The sequence below is a fragment of the Ostrea edulis genome, chromosome 2 (genome assembly GCF_947568905.1).
Source record: "Ostrea edulis chromosome 2, xbOstEdul1.1, whole genome shotgun sequence".
In the NCBI taxonomy this organism is placed as follows: Eukaryota; Metazoa; Mollusca; class Bivalvia; order Ostreida; family Ostreidae; genus Ostrea; species Ostrea edulis.
In genome coordinates, this window is record NC_079165.1 from 85,132,690 (window position 1) to 85,154,879 (window position 22,190).

A 22,190-nucleotide genomic window follows, 5' to 3' on the forward strand; every position below is an offset into this window, starting at 1 on the left:
GACCAAGGTGACTCAGGTGAGCGATGTGGCCCATGGGCCTCTTGTTTTTAAATCCTTTTATCTTTTGATTCCAAGTTCTTAACCATTTGAATTTCGTTAGTTTTCTTTTTCCATTTCATCGTGATGATATTCGTTTCTTCTTTGTTTTATGATAAATTAATGGGTATGTAAATAAATGAACTTATTTGACATTCTTTGCTATCAAAACCTTGAGGCAGCAGAGTAAAAATACAGATATGATACTTGAACAGTGGGCAGAAAAAGTAACATTGTAAATCTGATGATTTAGTAACATAGGGCACTATATCTCCCAAGTCGTTTAGCTAAAGTTTTCAGATCTAGAAGTTTACAGTTTGGCAGCTCTAAAAATGTTCAAACACTTGTTTCAATTTCACCATTATAGAGTGATTACAATGCGCCTTAAATTTAGTGCATGGTCTATAGTGAAACTTTTCATTGACGAGCATAGAATAATTAGGTAACATGTACTTTAAGTGAGTAGGTAAGTTATTCTTGGTTATGATTAGTAAATATTTAGTTGATTGTGAAGTGACTCAGTGGACTTGGAACGCTTTTTCGATTGCCTCATCTCAAAAATATGCCAGTAGTACAAGGATGAATCCTACCAGTAGATTAAACAGGCCTTAGGAAATTGTATTTTAATGTCTGAAATATTAACCCTTAGTTCTATTTGTTTTGTGTGTTTGACAACCCTATGAAGTTGTTATGAGCAAGTCCATGTGCCTCACAATTAAATTCAGGCTTGAAAATATTTTCATTCATCTTCACTGCACTACCAATACTTATTTTCATGTAATGATGGTAGAAATAAATGGCTTCGCATTTTCTTGACAGCCTCAGTACGACCCCTCAATGTTCGACTTGTTGCTGGGCCCTCTCTCATGGAAGGCAGGGTGGAGGTGAGCTACAGTGGCACCTGGGGGACAGTCTGTGATGACAGTTGGTCTAACGCTGATGCGCAGGTTGTTTGTAGAATGCTGGGGTATTCCACGTAAGCTTTTACATTATTTACTGCAAATTGAAAAATACCAGTGTACTGTAAACCAACTTTTATTCGCGTGCGAGAAAATTTCATGAGATTAGTGGAATCTCATCGTTGCACATATTTCTTGTCGTGAACCAGTCTTTGAATATTTGTCAATGTTAATGAAAAAGGTTTGATCACGAAAATTACTCGCCGCGAATCAGTTTACCACAGGTGAATCGTGAAAGAAAGTAACTGCAAATAAAAGTTGGTTTACAGTATTTTAAAGACAATGAAATGGATGCTTGCTGGTTCTCCATCAGTAACAGCATTGTAATGTTAATTAACGTTTATGAAAAATAATTCTGTAGTTATTAGATACAAAGATCCCATTACTGTTGTTGATTCGGAATTTACAGGGATGGTGCTACAGCTTACTCCCATGCTAGATATGGACAGGGTGCAGCGAGCCAGAAAATTATCCTGGATGATGTGAGCTGTATTGGTACTGAGACTAATCTGGGTCAGTGTAACTACACAGCACTAGGACTAAGCAACTGTGACCACACGGAAGATGCTGGAGTCAGGTGTAATCCAGGTGAATTTTGATATCAGATGATTACTAGTCAGCTTAAGTCCCTGGAGTCAGGTGTAATCCAAGTGAATTTTGATATCAGATAATTACTAGTCAGCTTAAGTCCCTGGAGTCAGGTGTATGTAATCCAGGTGAATTTTGATATCAGATGATTACTAGTCAGCTTAAGTCCCTGGAGTCGGGTGTAATCCAGGTGAATTTTGATATCAGATGATTGCTAGAATCAGGTGTAATCCAGGTGAATTTTGATAACAGATGAATACTAAAATCGGGTGTAATCCAGGTGTGTTTAAACATCAGATTAAAACTCCAGAGTTCGGTATGATCCAGGAGGGGTTACATGTTGGATTGAATCTTGGGGGGGGGGGGGGGGGGGGTCCAGTCAGTCCAGCAGAGGTTACAACTCTGACAGATTATTGCAATGGATTTGAGTGTAATTCCAGGCAAGTGTACATATCAGATTAATTCATTGGAATTGACATGTTAAATTGATGCACAACACTGGATTGTGCTGTAATCCAGATGAGTGCACATGTTAAATTGATATATGACATTGGATTCTGATGTAATCCAGATGAATTCAGAGACCAAGACTCTGCTGACAAGCTTAATGATTCTTCTTAAGTTAAGCAGAGGTAACATATTAGTGTTATTCGCTTCTATTGAATTTTTTATATTGACTCTGCAGTATACACTGGTGTAATTTAGTTGGGTTGATATTAAGAGCGATATTTATTTTAAGATCTTTTACATTATGATTTATTTGTTAATTACAACCTATTTTCATGAAACAAAATGATTTTATATTAAGCTGGAACGGTAGTTACCAATAACATCCAGATTCGACTGCGGGGAGGAAGTAACAACCAGACAGAGGGCCGTGTGGAGATTTTCTACAACAACACGTGGGGAACCATCTGTGATGATTATTTTGGGGCACAGGAAGCATCCGTACTCTGTAGAATGCTCGGACAATCTCCGTAAGCACTAAAAGAATTTCAGTTCCAAGAAACAAGCAAATAGTATCGAAAAAAATGTACATGGCTGTAGTCATATATTTTATTTGACATTAGATGTATAAATATGAATTATCTATTCATATGAATTGAGGTTAGCCCAGGGCTTGATCATATATGATATTTAGATGTATGATGTTATGACACAGTAAAATTTGTTAATATCAATAGTGGAATAAATATCACTTCAGAATAGGTGTGAATTTATTATAAGTGTATTTGTTATAATCATGTTTTACTGTATATTCCTATCCATATAAAACTTTAACAGAGCTCCAGATAATTTTTTACCACAAAGAGTATTTACTCCCTGATTTATTCCACTATAAGAGGAAATTAGCAAAAATGTCATTAGATCTAACAAAGTCTGGTTATAATGAACTGTTTTTTACTAACCCTGGAGATTCATTATAACCGTGTTATACTGTTAAGGAAAATTCTGTTTATAATCTTCTTAGAACAGTACAGTTTGTCAAATCAATCTGCAAGCATCCTTCTTTTCAAGATTGTTTACTTTGTGAGGAAAGGGGTCATGTCAGGACAACAAAAGGGGTTTAAAAGTTTACATTTAGGAATATATAATTATATGAAATTTCTTTAGAAATGTATTCTCAAGAATCAAAAGGATAAGATATGTAAAAATGATAAGCAAGCATTTTTATGAAGTGTGGATTCAAGTTTGTACATGGTATGGCAAAAGTTTAGGATTTTAGTGCTTAATGTGCAAAATACAATTCATAGTTGAGCTTATGGGACCTCTTCTTAAATGTTGTTCTTCAAAAGCTACTGTACCAGGGGAAAAAACAAATTTTTCATGCAAGCTAACTTTTATTGTTGAATTAATATAGAGATTATTCAAACTATACCACCTGAACTTCAAGCTGCCAGGAAAGGGCATAGTGGGGATTTAAGTTCACTATTTTACAACTTTAAAAAAAAAAAAAAATTCAAGTACCCCTTGGGTACAGAGCAAGCATTTACTAATTTCATGCAGTGTAGATTCAGGTTTTTTAAGTCATGACCCCTTCCAGAGGGAGGGGTGTTATTATTGGATTTTTAGTGTCAACAGCATCTTCACAAGTCAAGGGTTATTGATCCATTACCTCGCACTAACCCTTGACATAAATCACCATTCAAAACATGGGTGTGGGACGGAGGATGACGCAATAAGCTAAACTTAAATCATCCAATGATATGCCATGTCTCAGGTGAACAATGTGGGCCACTTATGTTGCTGATTACAAATGTATCTGCATCAGTTTTCTTGGTAACATGTGGAATCCACTTTTTTTCCCAGTATTGGAGCTCGAGCTAAAACCTCAGCCTTTTACGGGCAGGGAACAGGACCTATCTGGCTGGACAACTTGAACTGTTTTGGAAACGAGACCAGTATTGCCCTATGTGGGAGTCGTGGCTGGGGTGTGAACAACTGTCGACATAGAGAAGATGCTGGAATTGTCTGTGCAGGTAGAATTAAACTAGTAGGAAAACCCACCAGAATAATACTTGTACTTTGTATAGAATGAAGTTTGTAAAATCAGAATCTTGCAATTTAATAAAGAGGTAATGAAGTGTGGTGTATAGCGACCTACCTGTCCAAAGGAATCGTAGATTAATTCAGTGTTCAAAATTAACCATAGACCGAGTCTATGTCAAATGGCACTGGTCTATGCTAATTGTAATTGAGATAGACCAAATTGTCTATGCCGATTTTCTAGATTTAAAGCAATGAAGTTATCCCAAAGGACCCTGCATGGTCAGTCAATGTCTGATAAATGTTGTGAGGAAACGATATTGTTATGGAAAGAAAATATACTTTCTAATTACATTAGAAGTAAATGAATATGTTTTAAATTTGTGTTTATTTTTTTCCCCAATGTTGTGGCCTATGCCAATTCGATGAGGTCTATATCATCTTGTTTTGGCATAGACCTGTGGTCTACTATGGAGTACCAAATTAACATAAACTCAAATCATTGAAGATATCTTCAATTATTTGAAGATATCATCAATTCATTTGATGCGTGCAACAATTTAATTAAAGATCTCTTCAAATAATTAATGATATCTTCAATTCTGAATTATTGCGCGCATTAAATGAATTGATGATAGCATTAATTCTTCTGCTGAATTGATGCGCGCTTTAATTGAATTAATGATCTCTTCAAATGAATTAATGATATCAACAATTGAATTGATGCGCGCTACAATTCAATTGAAGAGAGCAATAATTGATATAATGCGCGCATTAAATCAATTGATGAGAGCAATAATTGAATTGATGCGTGCATTAATTCATTTGATGAGAGCAATAATGGATTTAATTCAATTATTGCTCTCTTCAATTGAATTAATGATATCTTCAATTCATTTGAAGAGAGCAATAATTCTTTTAGAGAGAGCAACTAAATAATTAAAGATATCTTCAATTCAATATATCCACAATTGAATTAATGATCTCTTTAATTGAATTGTTGCTCTCTTTAAAAGAATTGATGCGCGCATTAATTCCTTATACAAAAGCATTGTAAATAATTAAAGATATCTTCAATTGAATTAAAGAGATCATCAAATTATTTATACCGAGCTCTAAATCAATTATTGCGAGCAATATTTCTACGAAATTAATGCTCTCATCAATTCAATTTAAGAGAGCAATAATTGAATTAATGCGCGCATCAAATATATTATTGCTCTCATTAATTCAATTGATGCTCTTATCAATTGAATTGAAGAGAGCAATAATTGAATTAATGCGCGCATTAAATCAATTATTGCTCTCATTAATTCAATTGATGCGCGCATTAATTCAATTGATGAGAGCAATAATTGAATTGAAGCGCGCATTAATTCATTTGATGAGAGCAATAATTGATTTAATGCACGCATTAATTCAATTAAAGAGAGCAATAATTGAATTTATGATATCTTCAAATAATTGAAGATATCTTCAATTATTTGAGTTTATGTTAATTTGGCGCTCCATAGTCTACACCAAGTTTCTAAAACCAATTTCAAACGCTGTTAATTTACAGAACCTTTGTATCGGCAATTTTCAAAAACTTTGCACAAGGAGTTTTAGTTCAATGCAACTTAAGTAACTAAGAAGAAGAGCAATATGAAACTGAGATAGTTGTATACACCATTATTCCATTAGCTTGATCAGAGGTATTTATAGAGGAAATGAAACTGATCTAGCTTGCTTAATTAGGCCACACAAATTTGTAAAATAGTTCTTTGGATTTTCGAACCAAAAAAGTGAAGTGAGAGGGCGAAATAATTTTACAAATCTTATTTTTTATTTTGTGGATAAAAATTATGAGGCGAGCGAATACAAGAAATGTAAATAATTTTTATTGAATTAACTGTGATTTTAAAAAGCGAGCGCTTAAAAATAAAGATCTAAAATTATCAGATATCATTTGTTTACCACATGAACTTACATTTTTCAACTTTGTTGATATAGTTTACAATAAATAGGAAGTATTTCAAGTTTCAAAGACTTCATTTTCTTCATTCCTAATACATGTACTTTGCAGCATTAACTCATAAGGTCTTTTTAAAGAATTTTATTTTAGTTTCATTTCTACAAACTTTCGATTCTGATCTATGCATATTTGCTAGGGACATGTCCAATTTTGAAATCTCCAATGTATCGCTTTTAGTATTTTCTTGAATTTTAATAGAACACACATAATAATAATCACCAAAAACCTATTGTGAATTTGTCGTTGAATGTCCGTCCGATTTAGAATAGTCCTCATTACCCCTTGCTTGTCGTAATAGGCGAATAAATGGGGCAGTCCTTCGGATGAGACTGCAAAAACTGAGACCCATGTCACAGCAAGTGTGGCACGATAAAGATCCTTCCCTGCTCAATGGCCATAAGCGCTGAGAATATGCCTAAATTTTGCAGCTCTTCACCGCCAATGGTAACGTCTTCATGTGAGTAAAATATTCTCAAGAGAGACTTTAAACAATATTAATCAATCAATCGTACGCTGTCAATGTTCTCCACATAGTGGCATCGAATAGCACTTAAAAATTGTCATTGGCTTCCAGTTCGATTGCAGTACAAGGAACATTTTCCAATCCAGTGTTATGAAGTATCGTACATATTAAGATAGATATCACACCGTATTACACTGTTAGGATTTTTATCGAGAGCCTGCGATTCTGTCATTTGTCAGACACATGCATGAAGATCGTTTGTGCGCTTGTTGTAAAAAGGCGAAATATTTTGCGCAGATAATTTTGGACACACGGGCGGGTATTATTTTTTGATAATATTATAATTTCGATTTTTTACAAATAGAAGCGACGAATCCGACGAACTAGATTACAAATTGGCATGGCCTTAGGAGATTTCTATGATACTGTTACAAATTTAGTGTTTGGATATTGCACTTGAATAAAGCTGGTCCCTATAATTTGTTGCTATTGAACAATTTTATCTTTACTCAATCAATAGAAATTGCTATAATTATGGATTTTTTATGCCCCCGAGATCGAAGATCAGGGGGCATATTGTTTTTGTCCTGTCTGTAATTCTGTCATTCTGTCTGAAACTTTATCCTTGCTAATAACTTTTGAACAGTAAGTGATAGAGCTTTGATATTTCACATGAGTATTCCTTGTGACAAGACCTTTCCGTGGGTACCAACATATTTCACAATGTGACCTTGACCTTGGAGTTTGACCTACTTTTTGAAAACTTTAACCTTGCTTATAACTTTTGAACAGTAAGTGATAGAGCTTTGATATTTCACATGAGTATTCCTTGTTACAAGACCTTTCCGTTGGTATTAAACCTTTTGACCTTGACATTTAACCTACTTTTAATTTTTTTTTTACATTGGTCATAACTTCTAAATGGTAAATACATATTAGAATTTTCATATTGTACATGAGCATTTCTTTTGACAAGATCTTTCTACTGGTACCAAGATATTTGCCCTTGTGACCTTGACCATCTTTGGAATTGGCCATTATCGGGCGCATTTGTGTTTCACAAACACATCTTGTTTTTACTACAGGCAGGCAGCGTATGACTCCTGTGCGTTTAGTGGGTGGATCAAACCAAAATGAGGGGCGAGTGGAGGTCTTCCATGGAGGAAAGTGGGGCACGGTATGTGATGATGTCGCTGATTATCGAGTAGCTCAGGTCATCTGTAACCAACTAGGATTGACAAGGTAGGCTGTGATATTTTCTGCATCTTTAGTTTGTATTTACAGATTTTTACATAATGGAGTTGTCATGGTAACCCGCAATTCTATCTCTTTCTGCCACAACCCTTAATTCCAGAAGCATCCTGTTATCATTAAATGTGTTGCCCAACTTCATTTACATATTCAGGCAACACATTTTACTAAGGGTTATTCCTTTCAAATCCACAAATACCTGGAGGGTGGAAATCAAAGGGGAGATAATCATAAAATGCAAAAATAGGGTGGGGTCATTTAAAAATCTTCTCAAGAACCACTGGACCTGAAAAACTGAAATTTACATGAAAGCTTCTTGACATAGTGGAGATTTAAGTTTGTTAAAATCATGACTCCTGGGGGTAGATTGGGGCCACAAAAGGGAATCAAAGTTTTACATAGAAATAAATAGGGGAAATCTTTAAAAGTTTTTTTCTCAAGAACTGCTGAGCTAGAAAAGTTTACATCTTTCCGGTATAAATTAAGTTCAAGTTTGTTCAGATCATGGCCCCCGGGGGTAGGTTGGGGCTACAATGGGAAATCAAAGTTTTACATGCTGTTATATAGTGTAGCAGGTCTGGCGTTCGTATAGTCTGTACTTTGCGTTGTGTTTGTTTTATTTTATTTTGATAGTGGCGACTTTGAAACGACCCAACTACACTATGATTTTAAACTTGAAAATAAATTCAAATAGAAATGAAAATAAGAGAAATAACACTTTACGAATTTATTACCAGTATGAATGTGACAAATACACACTCCTAAAGCCTAGAACTTAGCCTAGAAACTATCAAGAAATCTCCCAACCCAAAGGTAATACAATAATTTAGTAAGTAAAAAGGGCAAATTAGACGAACAAAACGTAATACCAAAATAGGAATAATGGAAGGAGAAGAGTAGCTAGCAAGGCCAGCTGTCTCGCTTCGACGAATAATAAGCTGCATGGCTTTATATAGCAAATTAGACAATAGAAACTGTCATTAAAGTGATTGGCTAAAAGATAAAGTGGGAGTGGTCAAATACAACGGGTGAATAATTTACATCGGGATCGAAATCCAGAAGTAAAAGTAAAACCCAAACTACCACAATAGGAAAATCATCTTCTCCAGAACTAATGGGCCAATTTCAATCAAACTTGGTTCAAATCATTCTTGGGTGAAGGGGATTCACGTTTATTCAAATGAAGGGCCATTCGCCCATCAAGGGGGAGATAATCACAAAAATGTGAATATAGGGTGGGGTCATTTAAGAATCTTCTTCTCAAGAACCAATGAGCCAGAAAAGCTGAAATTTACATGAAAGCTTCCTGACATAGTGGAAATTCAAGTTTGTTAAAATCATGACCCCCCCCCCCCCTCCCAGGGGTAGGGTGGGTCCACAATAGGGGATCAAAGTTTTACATGCGAATATATACGGAAAATCTTTAAAAGTCTTCTTCTCAGGAACCACTGGGCCATGAGATTGAAGATTTACGATTTACCTAAGAGCTTCCTGGTATAAAGTAGATTCAAGTTTGTTCAGATCATGGCCTCTGAGAGTAGGATGGGACCACAGTAAGGGATCAAAATTTTACATAGAAATATATAGGGAAAACTTTTAAAACTCTTCTTCTCAAGAATCACGGGACCAGAAAAGTTTATATTTACATGAAAGCTTCTTGCCATTGTGCAGATTCAAGTGTGTTAAAACCATGGCCCCAGGGGTAGGATGGGGCCACAATAGGGGATTAAATATTTACATGGGGAATATATATGGAAAATCTTTAAAAATCTTCTTCTCAAGAACCACTGAGCCATAGAAGTTTACATTTAAATGAAAGTGTCCTGATGTAGTGCAGAATCAAGTTTGTTAACACCACAACCCCCAAGTGTAGGGTGGGGCCACAATAGAGGATCAAAGTTTTACATACAAATATATAGGGAAAATCTTAAAAAATCTTCTTGAGAACCACTGGGCCAGAAAAGTTTACATTTACATGAAAGCTTCCTGACATAGTACAGATTCAAAATATTTGTAAAAGTCATGGCCTCTGGGGGTAGGTTGGGGCCAAAATAGGGATCAAAGTTTTACATTCAAATATATAGGGAAAATCATTAAATATGAGTCAAGGTGACGCAGATGTGAATGAGATTGTTAGGGGAGTAGTGAGGTATATTTCTTTCTGTTGATGATGTGAATGAAATCGTTGGGGTGTGGTGAGATATATTTCTTTCTGTTGATGTGAATGAGATTGTTAGGGGAGTAGTGAGATATATTTCTTTCTGTTGATGATGTGAATGAGATTTTTAGGCTAGTAGTGAGATATATTCTTTCTGTTGATGATGTGAATGAGATCGTTAGGCTACTAGTGAGATATATTCTTTCTGTTGTGATGTGAATGAGATTGTTAGGGGAGTAGTGAGATATATTTCTTTCTGTTGATGATGTGAGTGAGATTGTTTGGCTAGTAGTGAGATATATTTCTTTCTGTTGATGATGTGAATGAAACTGTTAGGCTAGTAGTGAGATATATTTCTTTCTGTTGATGATGTGAATGAGATTGTTAGGGGTACATATTTCCTCCTGTTGCTGGGAGACTGAGAGGTGTGCCTTTTGTGATTTATAATTATTTGTAAAATTTTTTTCATCTCGACATTCAATGTAGCACCAACACCCCTGCTGTTAAAGGAAGTGCCTACTTTGGAGCTGGAACCGGTCAGATCTGGATGGATGATCTTCACTGTAGTGGAACTGAGCTCTCATTGGACACCTGTTCCTTCCGTCCATGGGGTTCCAACAATTGTGGTCACAATGAAGATCTCAGTGTCATTTGTTCAGGTGAGTGGTACTGCACGCACAGGGTGATATGTGGTATTTTTGTAATTTCTTCACAAAAAGTGTTACACTTCCTCCCATGAGGGTTAGTTTCTGACCTCTTTCTTGATCCGTCTTGAATGTGCTTTGCAGTATGTTCATATTTGTTATACAGACCCATCTAGTTTATACTATGTCAAATACTCAAAAGCAAAACTTATAGAAATAAAATAATACCCTAAAACATTGAAAATAAGCTGAGGCTTATTTTAAGTTTTGGTAAGAAAGTGGCAGCTTATTTTCAAATCATGGCAAATTTATTAAAGCGAAAATTGCACTCCATGACTGAATTGAAAGAAAATACTGTGTTTGAATTTATTTTACAACTATGAAATTAGAAAAAAAAATCTTAAGATATCATTCTTTATTTTAAAAAATGATTTTTACATATAGCAAAATGAAATGAATATTCTGTCTAAATAACTCCATAAAATGGATGAAAGTAAGGTACTATATTATCAAAGCTGGCTTATTTTCAAGTACATGTATATTTTCACAGCAAGAAATAGGGAGCTTACATGTACATGTATTTACAAAACTGGCTAGTCAGCAAACCTGACTGAATTTCAAGGTTTTAGAATCAGTTTATAATTACAATGATCTCTGTTTATAATTACGATGATCTCTGTTTAGAATTAAAATGATCTGTTTAGAATTACAATGATCTCTGTTATGAATTACAATGATCTCAGTTTAGAATTACAACGATCTCTGTTTAGAATTACAATGATCTCTGTTTAGAATTACAGTGATCTCTGTTAAGAATTAAAATGATCTCTGTTTAGAATTTCAATGATCTCTGTTTAGAATTAAAATGATCTCTGTTTAGAATTACAATTAATTACAATGATCTCTGTTTAGAATTACAATGATCTGTTTAAAATTACAATGAATTGCAGTGATCTCTGTTTAGAATTACAATGATCTCTGTTTAAAATTACAATGATCTCTGTTTAGAATTACAGTGATCTCTGTTTAGAATTACAATGATCTCTGTTAAGAATTACAATGATCTCCGTTTAGAATTACAATGATATCTGTTTAAAATTACAATGAATTACAATGATCTCTGTTTAGAATTACAGTGATCTTTGTTTAAAATTACAATGAGCTCTGTTTAGAATTACAGTGATCTCTGTTTAGAATTACAATGATATTTGTTTAAAATTACAATGAATTACAATGATCTCTGTTTAGAATTACAATGATCTCTGTTTAGAATTACAGTGATCTTTGTTTAAAATTACAATGATCTCTGTTTAGAATTACAGTGATCTCTGTTTAGAATTACAATGATCTCTGTTTAAAATTACAATGAATTACAATGATCTCTGTTTAGAATTACAATGATCTCTGTTTAGAATTACAGTGATCTCTGTTTTGAATTACAATGATCTCTGTTTAGAATTACAATGATCTCTGTTTAGAATTACAGTGATCTCTGTTTAGAATTACAATGATCTCTGTGATCTCTGTTTAGAATTACAATGATCTCTGTTTAGAATTACAGTGATCTCTGTTAAGAATTACAGTGATCTCTGTTTAGAATTACAATGATCTCTGTTTAGAATTACAGTGATCTCTGTTTAGAATTAGTGATCTCTGTTTAGAATTAGTGATCTCTGTTTAGAATTACAGTGATCTCTGTTTAGAATTATGATGATCTCTGTTTCAGCTCCTGCTGTACCTCTTCGTCTTGTGGACCCGAACGGTAACCCTAATCAAGGTCGTGTAGAAATTCAGGTCAATGGAACCTGGGGTACTGTTTGTGATGACATGTTTAACTCGAAAGCTGCGGGCGTGGTATGTGCCATGGCAGGATTCAGGAGGTAACGTAATGTTGGTGCATAGAACGATGGGGGGGGGGGGGGGGGGGGGGGGGGGGGGGGGGTAATAGCCATTTTCACATGATGTTGAATTTTGTTTTTAAAGGGTTTTTTTTGGTTTTTTGGTTTTTTTTTATTGATCAGACATGTGGATATTAATCTTTCCAAAATGGACTGTCATGAATTGTATTTGATTTACAGATGTAGTAAATGTAGTAATTATTGTTCATTGCATTTCTTGATATCTTAATATTAAATTGAAATGCAAACACTTCATTTCTATTACTATGCCAAAAGAATATATTATTTTACTAACATGTTTAGTGTATCATTGAAAAGAAATGTAATGTGTGTGAACATACATGCATCTTATAGGAAAACATGTTTCATTGTTAGCTCACCTTAGCTGAAAGCTCAAGTGAGCTTTTCTGATCACCCCTTTATCTGTCTGACTGTCTGTAAACTTTTAAATTTTTTATCTTCTCCAGAACCACTGGACTAATTTCAATCAAGCTTGGTGCAGATTATCTTTAGGTTAATGGAATTCAAGTTTGTTCTAATGAAGGGCAATGCTCCCATCAAAGGGGAGATGATCTAGAATGGGCAAAATAGGGTTAGGGTTATTTAAAAAATCTTCTCAAGAACCACTGAGCCAGAAAAGTTGAAATATGAATATCAATGTAGTGTTTAATATGCATGTTTAATTGTAAATTATAGGACATCAGAGTTTTTTTTTATAAAGTGGACCACTATTAAGAGGTCACCTCTCTATAAAGGTCACCTCTCTATAAAGCCTGAAAGGTCACCTCTCTATAAAAGTCACTTCTGTATAAATGGTCACCGTTGTATAAATGGTCACCTCTGTATAAAGATTGCCTCTGTATAAAGGTTGCCTCTGTATAAAAGTCACCTCTCTATAAAGTTCACCTCTCTATAAAGGTCATCTCTGTATAAAGATCACCTCTATAAAGTTCACCTCTCTATAAAGGTCATCTCTGTATAAAGATCACCTCTATAAAGGTCACCTCTGTATAAAGGTTGCCTCTGTATAAAAGTCACCTCTCTATAAAGTTCACCTCTCTATAAAGGTCATCTCTGTATAAAGATCACTTCTATAAAGTTCATCTCTCTATAAAGATCACCTCTATAAAGGTCACCTCTGTATAAAGGTTGCCTCTGTATAAAGGTCACCTTTACTGAATGCTTAGTACAGTTTCACTGTACTTTGTTTTTGTCTATAGTAAATCATTCATATCTATAGATTTTTAAAATAATGGAGGACCAATTGTCAATAGTACAGAGAAGTTTCATACTTGTATACAGGAAAGAAAGTATTTCACAAAGTCTCCTTCAGAACAACAAGGTCATGTTAGTAACATTGGTTAAGTGGCATCCCCATGCTGTGGGAATTCAAGTTCAGTTATGTCGTGACCCCCTGGGGCTAGTTTGGGGGCATGATACAGGGTCAAATTTTTTCATGGGAATAAAAACTGTGAGAAAAAAAAAATCTTCAAAAATCACAACCGCTTAACAGCAAGGCCAAGGTGACTCAGGTGAGCAATGTGGCCTATGGGCCTCTTCTCTTGTTTATTTAAACCTTTTTAAGATGATTGTGATTTGATAAAGGTAGATCTAACAAATGCCTCCTCCACCCCCTTGATCGGTTTTCTAAGTGCCCTAGGCACATATTGGGAGAAATGTGGTATATTGTATCATGTCTTTTGGTAGATTTTGAGTCCAACTTCTTCCATAACAATGTTCCATTTATTCTTATTTCGGGAGTATCAATTTTTGTTGATTGGGCAAGGATTTAAAAAAAAGAAATCTCCAACAAATTGAAAACCTATTGCTGTAGTAGAATGTAAAAAATGTGAACAAAAATACATGTCATATGTTGAGTTGAAGAAGTTAAGACAGCACAATGTAATATCTTTCACTGTGATATTCTTGTCCAACAATGAAATTGTCAAAACCTGCAGTTCACTCTGCAAAAATTAAAAATGATTCAATTTAAGATCATGGGTGTATGATGAAAAAACTTATTAGCTGCTGTCCGTTCTTCTCCGGCTCCATTGTGGTATTTAAGTGTAGTCATATTCATCACAGTATTCATTGTTATCGTATTTCTTGTGTTAGAACTGGAGCCATTGCTAAACCAAGGTCATTCTTTGGCCGTGGGACTGGCCGAATCCTTTTGGATGATGTCCATTGTGTTGGGTCAGAGAAAACTCTTCTCCAGTGTTCCTCTAAGCCCCTGGGGAGAAACAACTGTGATCATGATGAAGATGTGGGTGTTGTTTGTGGTGTTGGTAAGCTTATTCTCAGAAATCATATCTTCAGCAGCCAACATTTTTTCAATTATTTAGGAGATGAGCGGAGAGGAGACAAAGCACAGATGCAAAGTTTTAGCCCACCTAAATCACAATTGAAGTTTTCTGATCTAATTCATCAGACAACCATTTTGTATTCCTGCATCTGTTAACAGTCAACTTCTGCATCTGAACTGTATGTCACTGATTCAGTCAAGCTTTCACAAAGCGATGTCAACTTCTGCGTCTGAACTGTATGCCACTGATTCAGTCAAGCTTTCACAAAGCGATGTCAACTTATGCGTCTGAACTGTATGTCACTGATTCAGTCAAGCTTTCACAAAGCGATGTCAACTTCTGCGTCTGAACTGTATGTCACTGATTCAGTCAAGCTTTCACAAAGCAATGTCCTTGAGTAAAAAGTAGTAGAAATACAATGAATTCATTTCACTGGCAAATACTGGGCCAGAAATAATTAAACTTGTAGAAATTGTCGATAGGAAATGCATTCACAGTCAGTAATAGTCGTGAGTGTGAGCTGATGTTAAAATCTCACCTAGACACTATTAAGTGTTTGTCTGTGACAAAGTTTATTTTCAAGTGGCATTAAAATGAGATCTTGCATTTATTTATATGAATAAAATTTAGTTTTATATTACAGCAAATTAAGTGTAATTAATTTTCTTTGGAGTATCAATCATTCAGGAGAATTGTTAGAGTAAAAGCTCATACAATTTTGTAGTATTCACAGGAGCAATTAATTTTTTGTCTTTTACAGAGAGTTTGCCGATTCGGTTAGTTGGAGGGTCAACCAATAGTGGTCGTGTAGAGATCCAGCATAACAACACATGGGGGACAGTTTGTGACGACTACTGGACAGCCACAGGAATTAAAAATGCACAAATTGTTTGCAAAATGTTGGGAAAACCATAGTATGTACATTTCTTAAAATATGTTTAAATTTGTTTTTATAGTTAATAAAGCATGATAATTATCGCACATAGCAATTTTGTATCAGCTTAGATTTATGTTAAATCTGTAAAAACTGAAATTACATAGAAATTTCAAAATCAAGTCTTATTAGAAGGAAAGTACATGTATTATGACCCAGTTTATTTTTCTGTAAATAAACATGTGCATGTACTTTTATGCCATACATGTAATTCAGCTCAAATGCCTACGCCTTGGGTAGGGCATACTTTGGGGCGGGGACAGGACAGATCTGGTTGGATGACGTGAAATGTACAGGAAGTGAAGCTAGCATTGATTTGTGCCCCCATCGTCCATACGGCAGCAACAACTGTAGACATGGTGAAGATGTGGGTGTCGTCTGTACTAATAGTAAGCTCAGATTTCTTATTTTTTCATGGAGAGATAAAAATCTTCTTTTGATTTGTTAATGGGGAGAAAAGTCGGAGGTTAGAAAACATAAAGTAATTAAAGCACAATTTTATCATCCCAGGGTCTGAAGATGATGCCTAGATGTGTATTATTCATTTAAGGATGTGTGGGACTGATGGTTTTGAAAATATTGTGCAACTCCAAATGACTTGTATAAATCCTACTTTTGTTTAATTTTAAGTAGATTTTAGATAACAGTTACAAGGCAATTGATTCTATAGATATTTTGTACATAAGATATGACAAAAGTATTATTATTTCAAAATAAAAACAAATTGTATTAATTTTATTACTTCACTTACTTTTCTGCAGTGTAAACAGTTTGGTCCTCTATAATGAAATCTATTTGTAGCATGTATTAGTGTAGCACTGTGTCACTGATAGCATGCCTTTTTATTACAGCTCTATTATTTATCTGACAGTGTGTAATGTTGCTCTAAATTGTACTATAATTGAAATTTTACTTTTATCAATCATTTTAAAAAAAGGGGGGGGGGGGAATTCTGTCTCAAAATTCAATTTACAGTGTGCATTAAAACAGCCCCAAAATTCAGTTTTCATTTTGCATTAAAACAGCCCCAAGAAGCACCACACCTAGACCAGGTCGTGTAACAACCACCCGAGCCACGCCAGCCCCAGGGACCACCTTCATCCGACTGGTAAATGGTGCTGATGCCTACCAGGGCAGGGTAGAGGTTTACGCCTTCGGTCAGTGGGGTACCATCTGTGATGATGCCTTTACCAATCAAAATGCAGGTGTTTTGTGTCAGATGTTAGGTTACAGCAGGTTTGTTTTTCATTTCCCTGAATTTACAGCATAAGAAAATTTAAGGAGGAATACCACAGTTGAGAAATTGCTATGGATGGAAAGTGGAGGATGTGTACATTAAATTGAAACTCAAATTTGCGTCATTTAGTGAAAAAGTTATAGATTTAGAAGAAAGTATAAGGCCAAAATTTTTTCATTTGTTTCTTGCTAACCGACCTACCTGGACTCAAAGCTGCCATCCTGTCATGGCATGAGTGCAATCTGACTAAAGTACAGACCTATATTATTATATGACCTCCTGGTTACGAAACTAATGCTCTATTAACTGCAAGAATTCTACACTTGTTGAGCAGGGTCCGATTTCCTAACTTTTAGGTTTGACACAGCACCCTATACTTTATGCGCGATCAACTCTTGTTATCTTAAAGTTGTGTAAACTACCCCTTTGAAAAAATAATTTTTAAAAAGTAGGAAACCTACCTGCCTACCTGGATTTTTTCGCCTTGGTAACAGGAAACAAACATATATACAATGTAGTATCATTCTCGCTCCTTGTGAAATGAATACACTGGTATTGCTGATTTTTACATTTTCATTCATGTTTCTAAAGGAGTCGGCCATAATGACGATGTAGAGTACCTCCTTAAAACTGTTTGTTTTCTTATGAAGAAATGGACTCCATGTAAGAATCGTGCAAAGGGCATTTTATTGACGAAAAAAATACAAATAAGAACATTTCATAGGTATATTTTGTTCCTAAATGTTTGAGTGTAACGCATTTAACTATCATTTGTATTGATACAGCCGATGTGTATGTCGGATAACATTCTATAGAATTCTGTTTTATTGTAACTATATAGTCTTTATTAGTTGACTCTTTCAGGATTATTTATCTAATTATCAGTGTTACTGGTGATTCTGCTGTGGATCGCTTCTTATTCACTTGATTTTTTGTTGGTAAATTTCTTTATTTGAAAAAGTAGAGACATTTGGACTTATCACTCAAACATTTGTACCAGTAGATAAGAATCAAATTCATTCTCCTGCTCTAACTCTCACAAATCAGGAATTATAATTTGATCCATAATGAAAAATGAGAAATGATTTGAACTTACCATTTAGCATATGATATCTACTGATATATACAAATTTGATAGGTTTGTTTGAATGCCTAAACTTAATCTCTTGATATATCAATTCATTATAAGGATCGAGATAATACTGCTTCATCATAATGACTCAGACTTCACTTCCTGTTAAAACATAATTGAAAATACATTAAGCAATATTTGTATATTTGATTGCCTAGCTTTAAATTTTCAGATTACTTTCTACTAAAACTGCATTTTTTTACTAAATAATTCTGAATTCGAACGTTTTCAATTTCAAAATATTTTTGTACATGTACATTACCCTCCCACTTTTCATCCACATCAAATTTCTCTGGTGTGTTATTTCACCCCAGTGTAGTTCTACCCTCCTGTTATGTCATAAGATTTTGTAAAATCAACGATTTTATTTACATTTTTGCATGATAGGAACATACATTTTGTTGGAGCTTGTCCATTCCAGTGGTTATTGTAAAAAGTTTTGTTAAACATAAAATGTTTCAAAAGTCTAAGTTATATATAGATAATCAATGATTTGTTTCAAAATATTGAATCCAAGGTAAACAACACTGTTTTCATTGAATCCTTTATCAAGTTCATTATGCGATAGATTTTCTTGATTTTTTACAAAAATTTTGAATGATTTTGTAAAGAAACAGTTTCATGAAATTATTATGAATACTATGATATCGTTTTAAACAGTTCTTGTGAAATTTTAATAATGCTGTTGAAGAAAAAATGCAATATTTCTGAGTCACGTTGATAAATGGTTTTGTATATGTATTGTATAATGTATGTCTTGCATCTTATTAGTTTTAACTTTAATAGATTGAAATAAATAAACATTTTAAATTTTAAACTTTTATCAGATGATAATGCGAGTATGGAGATACCTTAAAAATATATTGAATTGATGTATAGTTTTCACATGTGGAACTTAACATTTGATATGTGATATCATTGCAGTACTGGGGCATCTTTTAGAGGTGCTGGCTCCTTTGGATCAGGCTCAGGGAAAATCTGGTTGGACAATGTCAACTGTACAGGGTCTGAAAGATCCATCACTCAATGTCGCTCCAACGGCTGGGGTGCCCACAACTGCGGACACAATGAAGATGTCGGCATCATATGTTCTCCTGGTATGTTGATAATATGACAGTCATGTAATGTGAATGTGTGGGCCATTTCTAGGGGAATAGGGGAATCTTTTCTGTGTTGTCCTTAATGGGGGGGGGGGGGGGGGGGGGGGTATCAAGTTGGGGAATTGAAGCATAGTTATGAATATTAAGCTAGTGTTTGTACAAGCTTGTCATAACATACATTGTAGTTTTATTTCAATTTAAGCTTGTTTTACCATTTATTCTAAGCTTGTCACATTATACAAATTTTAGGTCACCTTAGTAAACTCAAGTGACCAGTTGCAATTGGTCTGTGTCCATCATTGTTCATCATGTGTGAACAATTGAACATTTTTAACTTCTTTTTGATAACTACCTTTCCAATTCTTTTCACATTTGGTATGAAGCATCTTTGGGACAAAGGGGACATAAATTGTAAATTTCAGGACTCCAGCTCACCTGGGGCCTTAGGGGTGGAGTAAAAACTGCCAAAACTCCACCAATTTTCGAAAATCTTCTATACAACTGCATATCTTTAAGAAAAGCTGAATGCACATATAGTGATATAGGGCAGGAAGGTCTCTATCAAAATTGTAAATTTCGTGATCCCCAGGGCAGGGCCAGTATATATAGTGTACATGTGCAAAACATGTAAATGATACCTGCTGTAGCACTATTGATATTAGATTGAAACTAAATAGATATTTAGAAGGAGTAGGTACATGTAGTCCTTTACCAAAATTGTAAATTTCATGATCCTAGGGGTAAGGGTGTTGGTTTCAGGGTGTAGCCAAAATTATCATAGTGATTATTGTCTTTATCAATTGAAGGACTTCTTTCAGTTTAACTTATACAGTTTAAAACCTAAATGCATATAAAAGGAATAGCAGAAAAAGATGTACAAATATGGTGAATTTCACATCCCCAGGGTTTTGACTGAAGGTTGGGTCCAAATTATTGATATCATTTAATGATAATACATAATAATATTAATTTATATAAAGCATATGCACTTTTGAGGGCATTCAAGTTTTAGAACACATCTTGTTTTATGCTATTGCTGAATATTAGAATTTACCAGGCATAGATATTCAGAATAGGAAATTTTTTCTAGATGTTTAGCCCAAGGGACTATAGTGATACTTTTGACTAGTACTCAGGTGACCGATAAGGCCTGTGGACCTCTTAAGCTTGTCACATCATACAAATATATGTAGTTTAAGCTTGTCACATACAAACTTATTTTAGCTTAAGCTTATCGTATTTATTATTCAAATTTATTTAAGCTTAAGCTTGTCATATACTTTTCTCCTTGTTCTTAAATTTAGAATTCATGCATTTAGATTTAATCATTAATGTCTATTATTTCTCCACAGCGACCTACCCCGACTACTACTTGCTACTCACTGACTCTAAGAATAAAACCTTGTACAGAATGGACCTCAATTCATACAGTTATGAAATCATTCCCCTTCACAACCATGACAACCCAATCTCTGTCGACTTGGATTCCCAAAATCAACAGATCTACTGGACAGACGTCGGCTCCAATCAAATCAGAACGGCAGAAATTACTGGGAGTAAAGAAAAAGTGGTTCGCCAGCTAGGCTCAAGTATGAATGCACTGTCTGAAGTACAGTCAGAACTTGTTATCTCAAACTCAATAGGGTCGAGAAAATACTTCGAAGTATCTGCAGGTTCAAGATATTGAGGTTGAAATATACATGTAAAAAATGTAGATGGGACTTCTAACTCACTTCAACATATCCATGGTATTCGAGATATCAATGTTTGAGATACCTAAGTTCAACACTATTTATGTAGCATTTGGGAAATCTCACCTAGTAGATTAATTATTTGGTTTAGGAAAGAGGCTTGCCAGATTCCTGAACAATGTTTTTAATTTTGAGATAAAATTGATGTTCAATATATCCAAAGCTTATTAATATAATCAATGTTGAACCATACAAATAATGTGACTGGGCATTTATTTTTACTTCAATATAACAGGTAGTAGTTCAATATAAGCGAATTCAATTTAAGTGGAGTAGACTGTATGTTTATTTCTATACAGCTGTAGATTAGTTAGTGGAAATGTAACAGAATTAATGAAAGTTCTTATGTTATTAAAACATAAAGAAGTGATAAAACAACCTAAATAGAGGGTGAGACTCCCATGTGACCTCCATTTTCACATAAATGTCAAACCAAGTGAAAACTTATTTCAAAGTGTGTCTTAGTAAAAATACAATGTGTCTAAAACCACAAGATCATCACTGACAGATTTTAGCAAATCTAGGGTTTCAGGAGAATATGACATTTTAAAAAAATTGTTACATAAATTTTGCTTTGGAAAACATTGAGCTTACGTTTGCCTCTGTACCATTTTTATACCAAAGTTACTGCTGATACTGGTGTACAAAATCTTCATAAGATTGAGAAATAAGTAAGTGTGTGCTCTATATTTTCTGAAGCAACATATGCAGTAAACTTGGCAAAAACTGATACTTATTTTGAGACACTGGGTCACTAAATAATGATCTACAGTTTTGTCCATCCTGACTTCTCTTAGGGCCCTTATTCTACCTTATCCCTTTATGTATGTTTTCTTGGTTTTAAACAGGCGCCACTCCAGATGGTATTTCTGTAGACACCTTGTCACAGCTCATCTTCTACACAGACACAGGATATAACACGATTTCACTGATAACCATCGATGGGACTTATTCTAAAACTATCCTGAACCAGAATCTGGATGAACCACGAGCTATAGTGACCAATCCACGAACTGGGTCAGTCTTCTACCATAACTGCAATTATCATTTACATTTTACCTGCTCAATTTAATTTTAAATTTGGCAACAATAGCATGGCTGAAAGAGAGCAGCAATATAAGATATGATTAGGAAGCAGGTTTCTTAAAGAAAGTGGAAGGAAATAAAACTTTCTGATGACGGAAAATCTTCTTGTAATATAGGACATGTCGTCTTGTTATACAGGATTTATG

The 22,190-nt window shown here is 34.5% G+C and overlaps 1 protein-coding gene across 1 annotated transcript in view; it reads left to right on the top strand.

The window, feature by feature from the left end:
* Window positions 1-22,190, top strand: part of LOC125678524 (deleted in malignant brain tumors 1 protein-like) — an 83,910-nt gene that overhangs the window by 46,903 nt on the left and 14,817 nt on the right. The window contains exons 24-37 of the mRNA XM_056155246.1: window positions 856-1,012; window positions 1,405-1,583; window positions 2,392-2,560; window positions 3,894-4,063; window positions 7,633-7,789; window positions 10,443-10,615; window positions 12,327-12,480; window positions 14,614-14,786; window positions 15,565-15,718; window positions 15,955-16,127; window positions 16,764-16,974; window positions 19,032-19,204; window positions 20,560-20,796; window positions 21,807-21,975. Coding sequence (XP_056011221.1) covers window positions 856-1,012; window positions 1,405-1,583; window positions 2,392-2,560; window positions 3,894-4,063; window positions 7,633-7,789; window positions 10,443-10,615; window positions 12,327-12,480; window positions 14,614-14,786; window positions 15,565-15,718; window positions 15,955-16,127; window positions 16,764-16,974; window positions 19,032-19,204; window positions 20,560-20,796; window positions 21,807-21,975 — 2,449 coding nt within the window. The remainder of the gene's footprint in view (window positions 1-855; window positions 1,013-1,404; window positions 1,584-2,391; window positions 2,561-3,893; window positions 4,064-7,632; window positions 7,790-10,442; window positions 10,616-12,326; window positions 12,481-14,613; window positions 14,787-15,564; window positions 15,719-15,954; window positions 16,128-16,763; window positions 16,975-19,031; window positions 19,205-20,559; window positions 20,797-21,806; window positions 21,976-22,190) is intronic.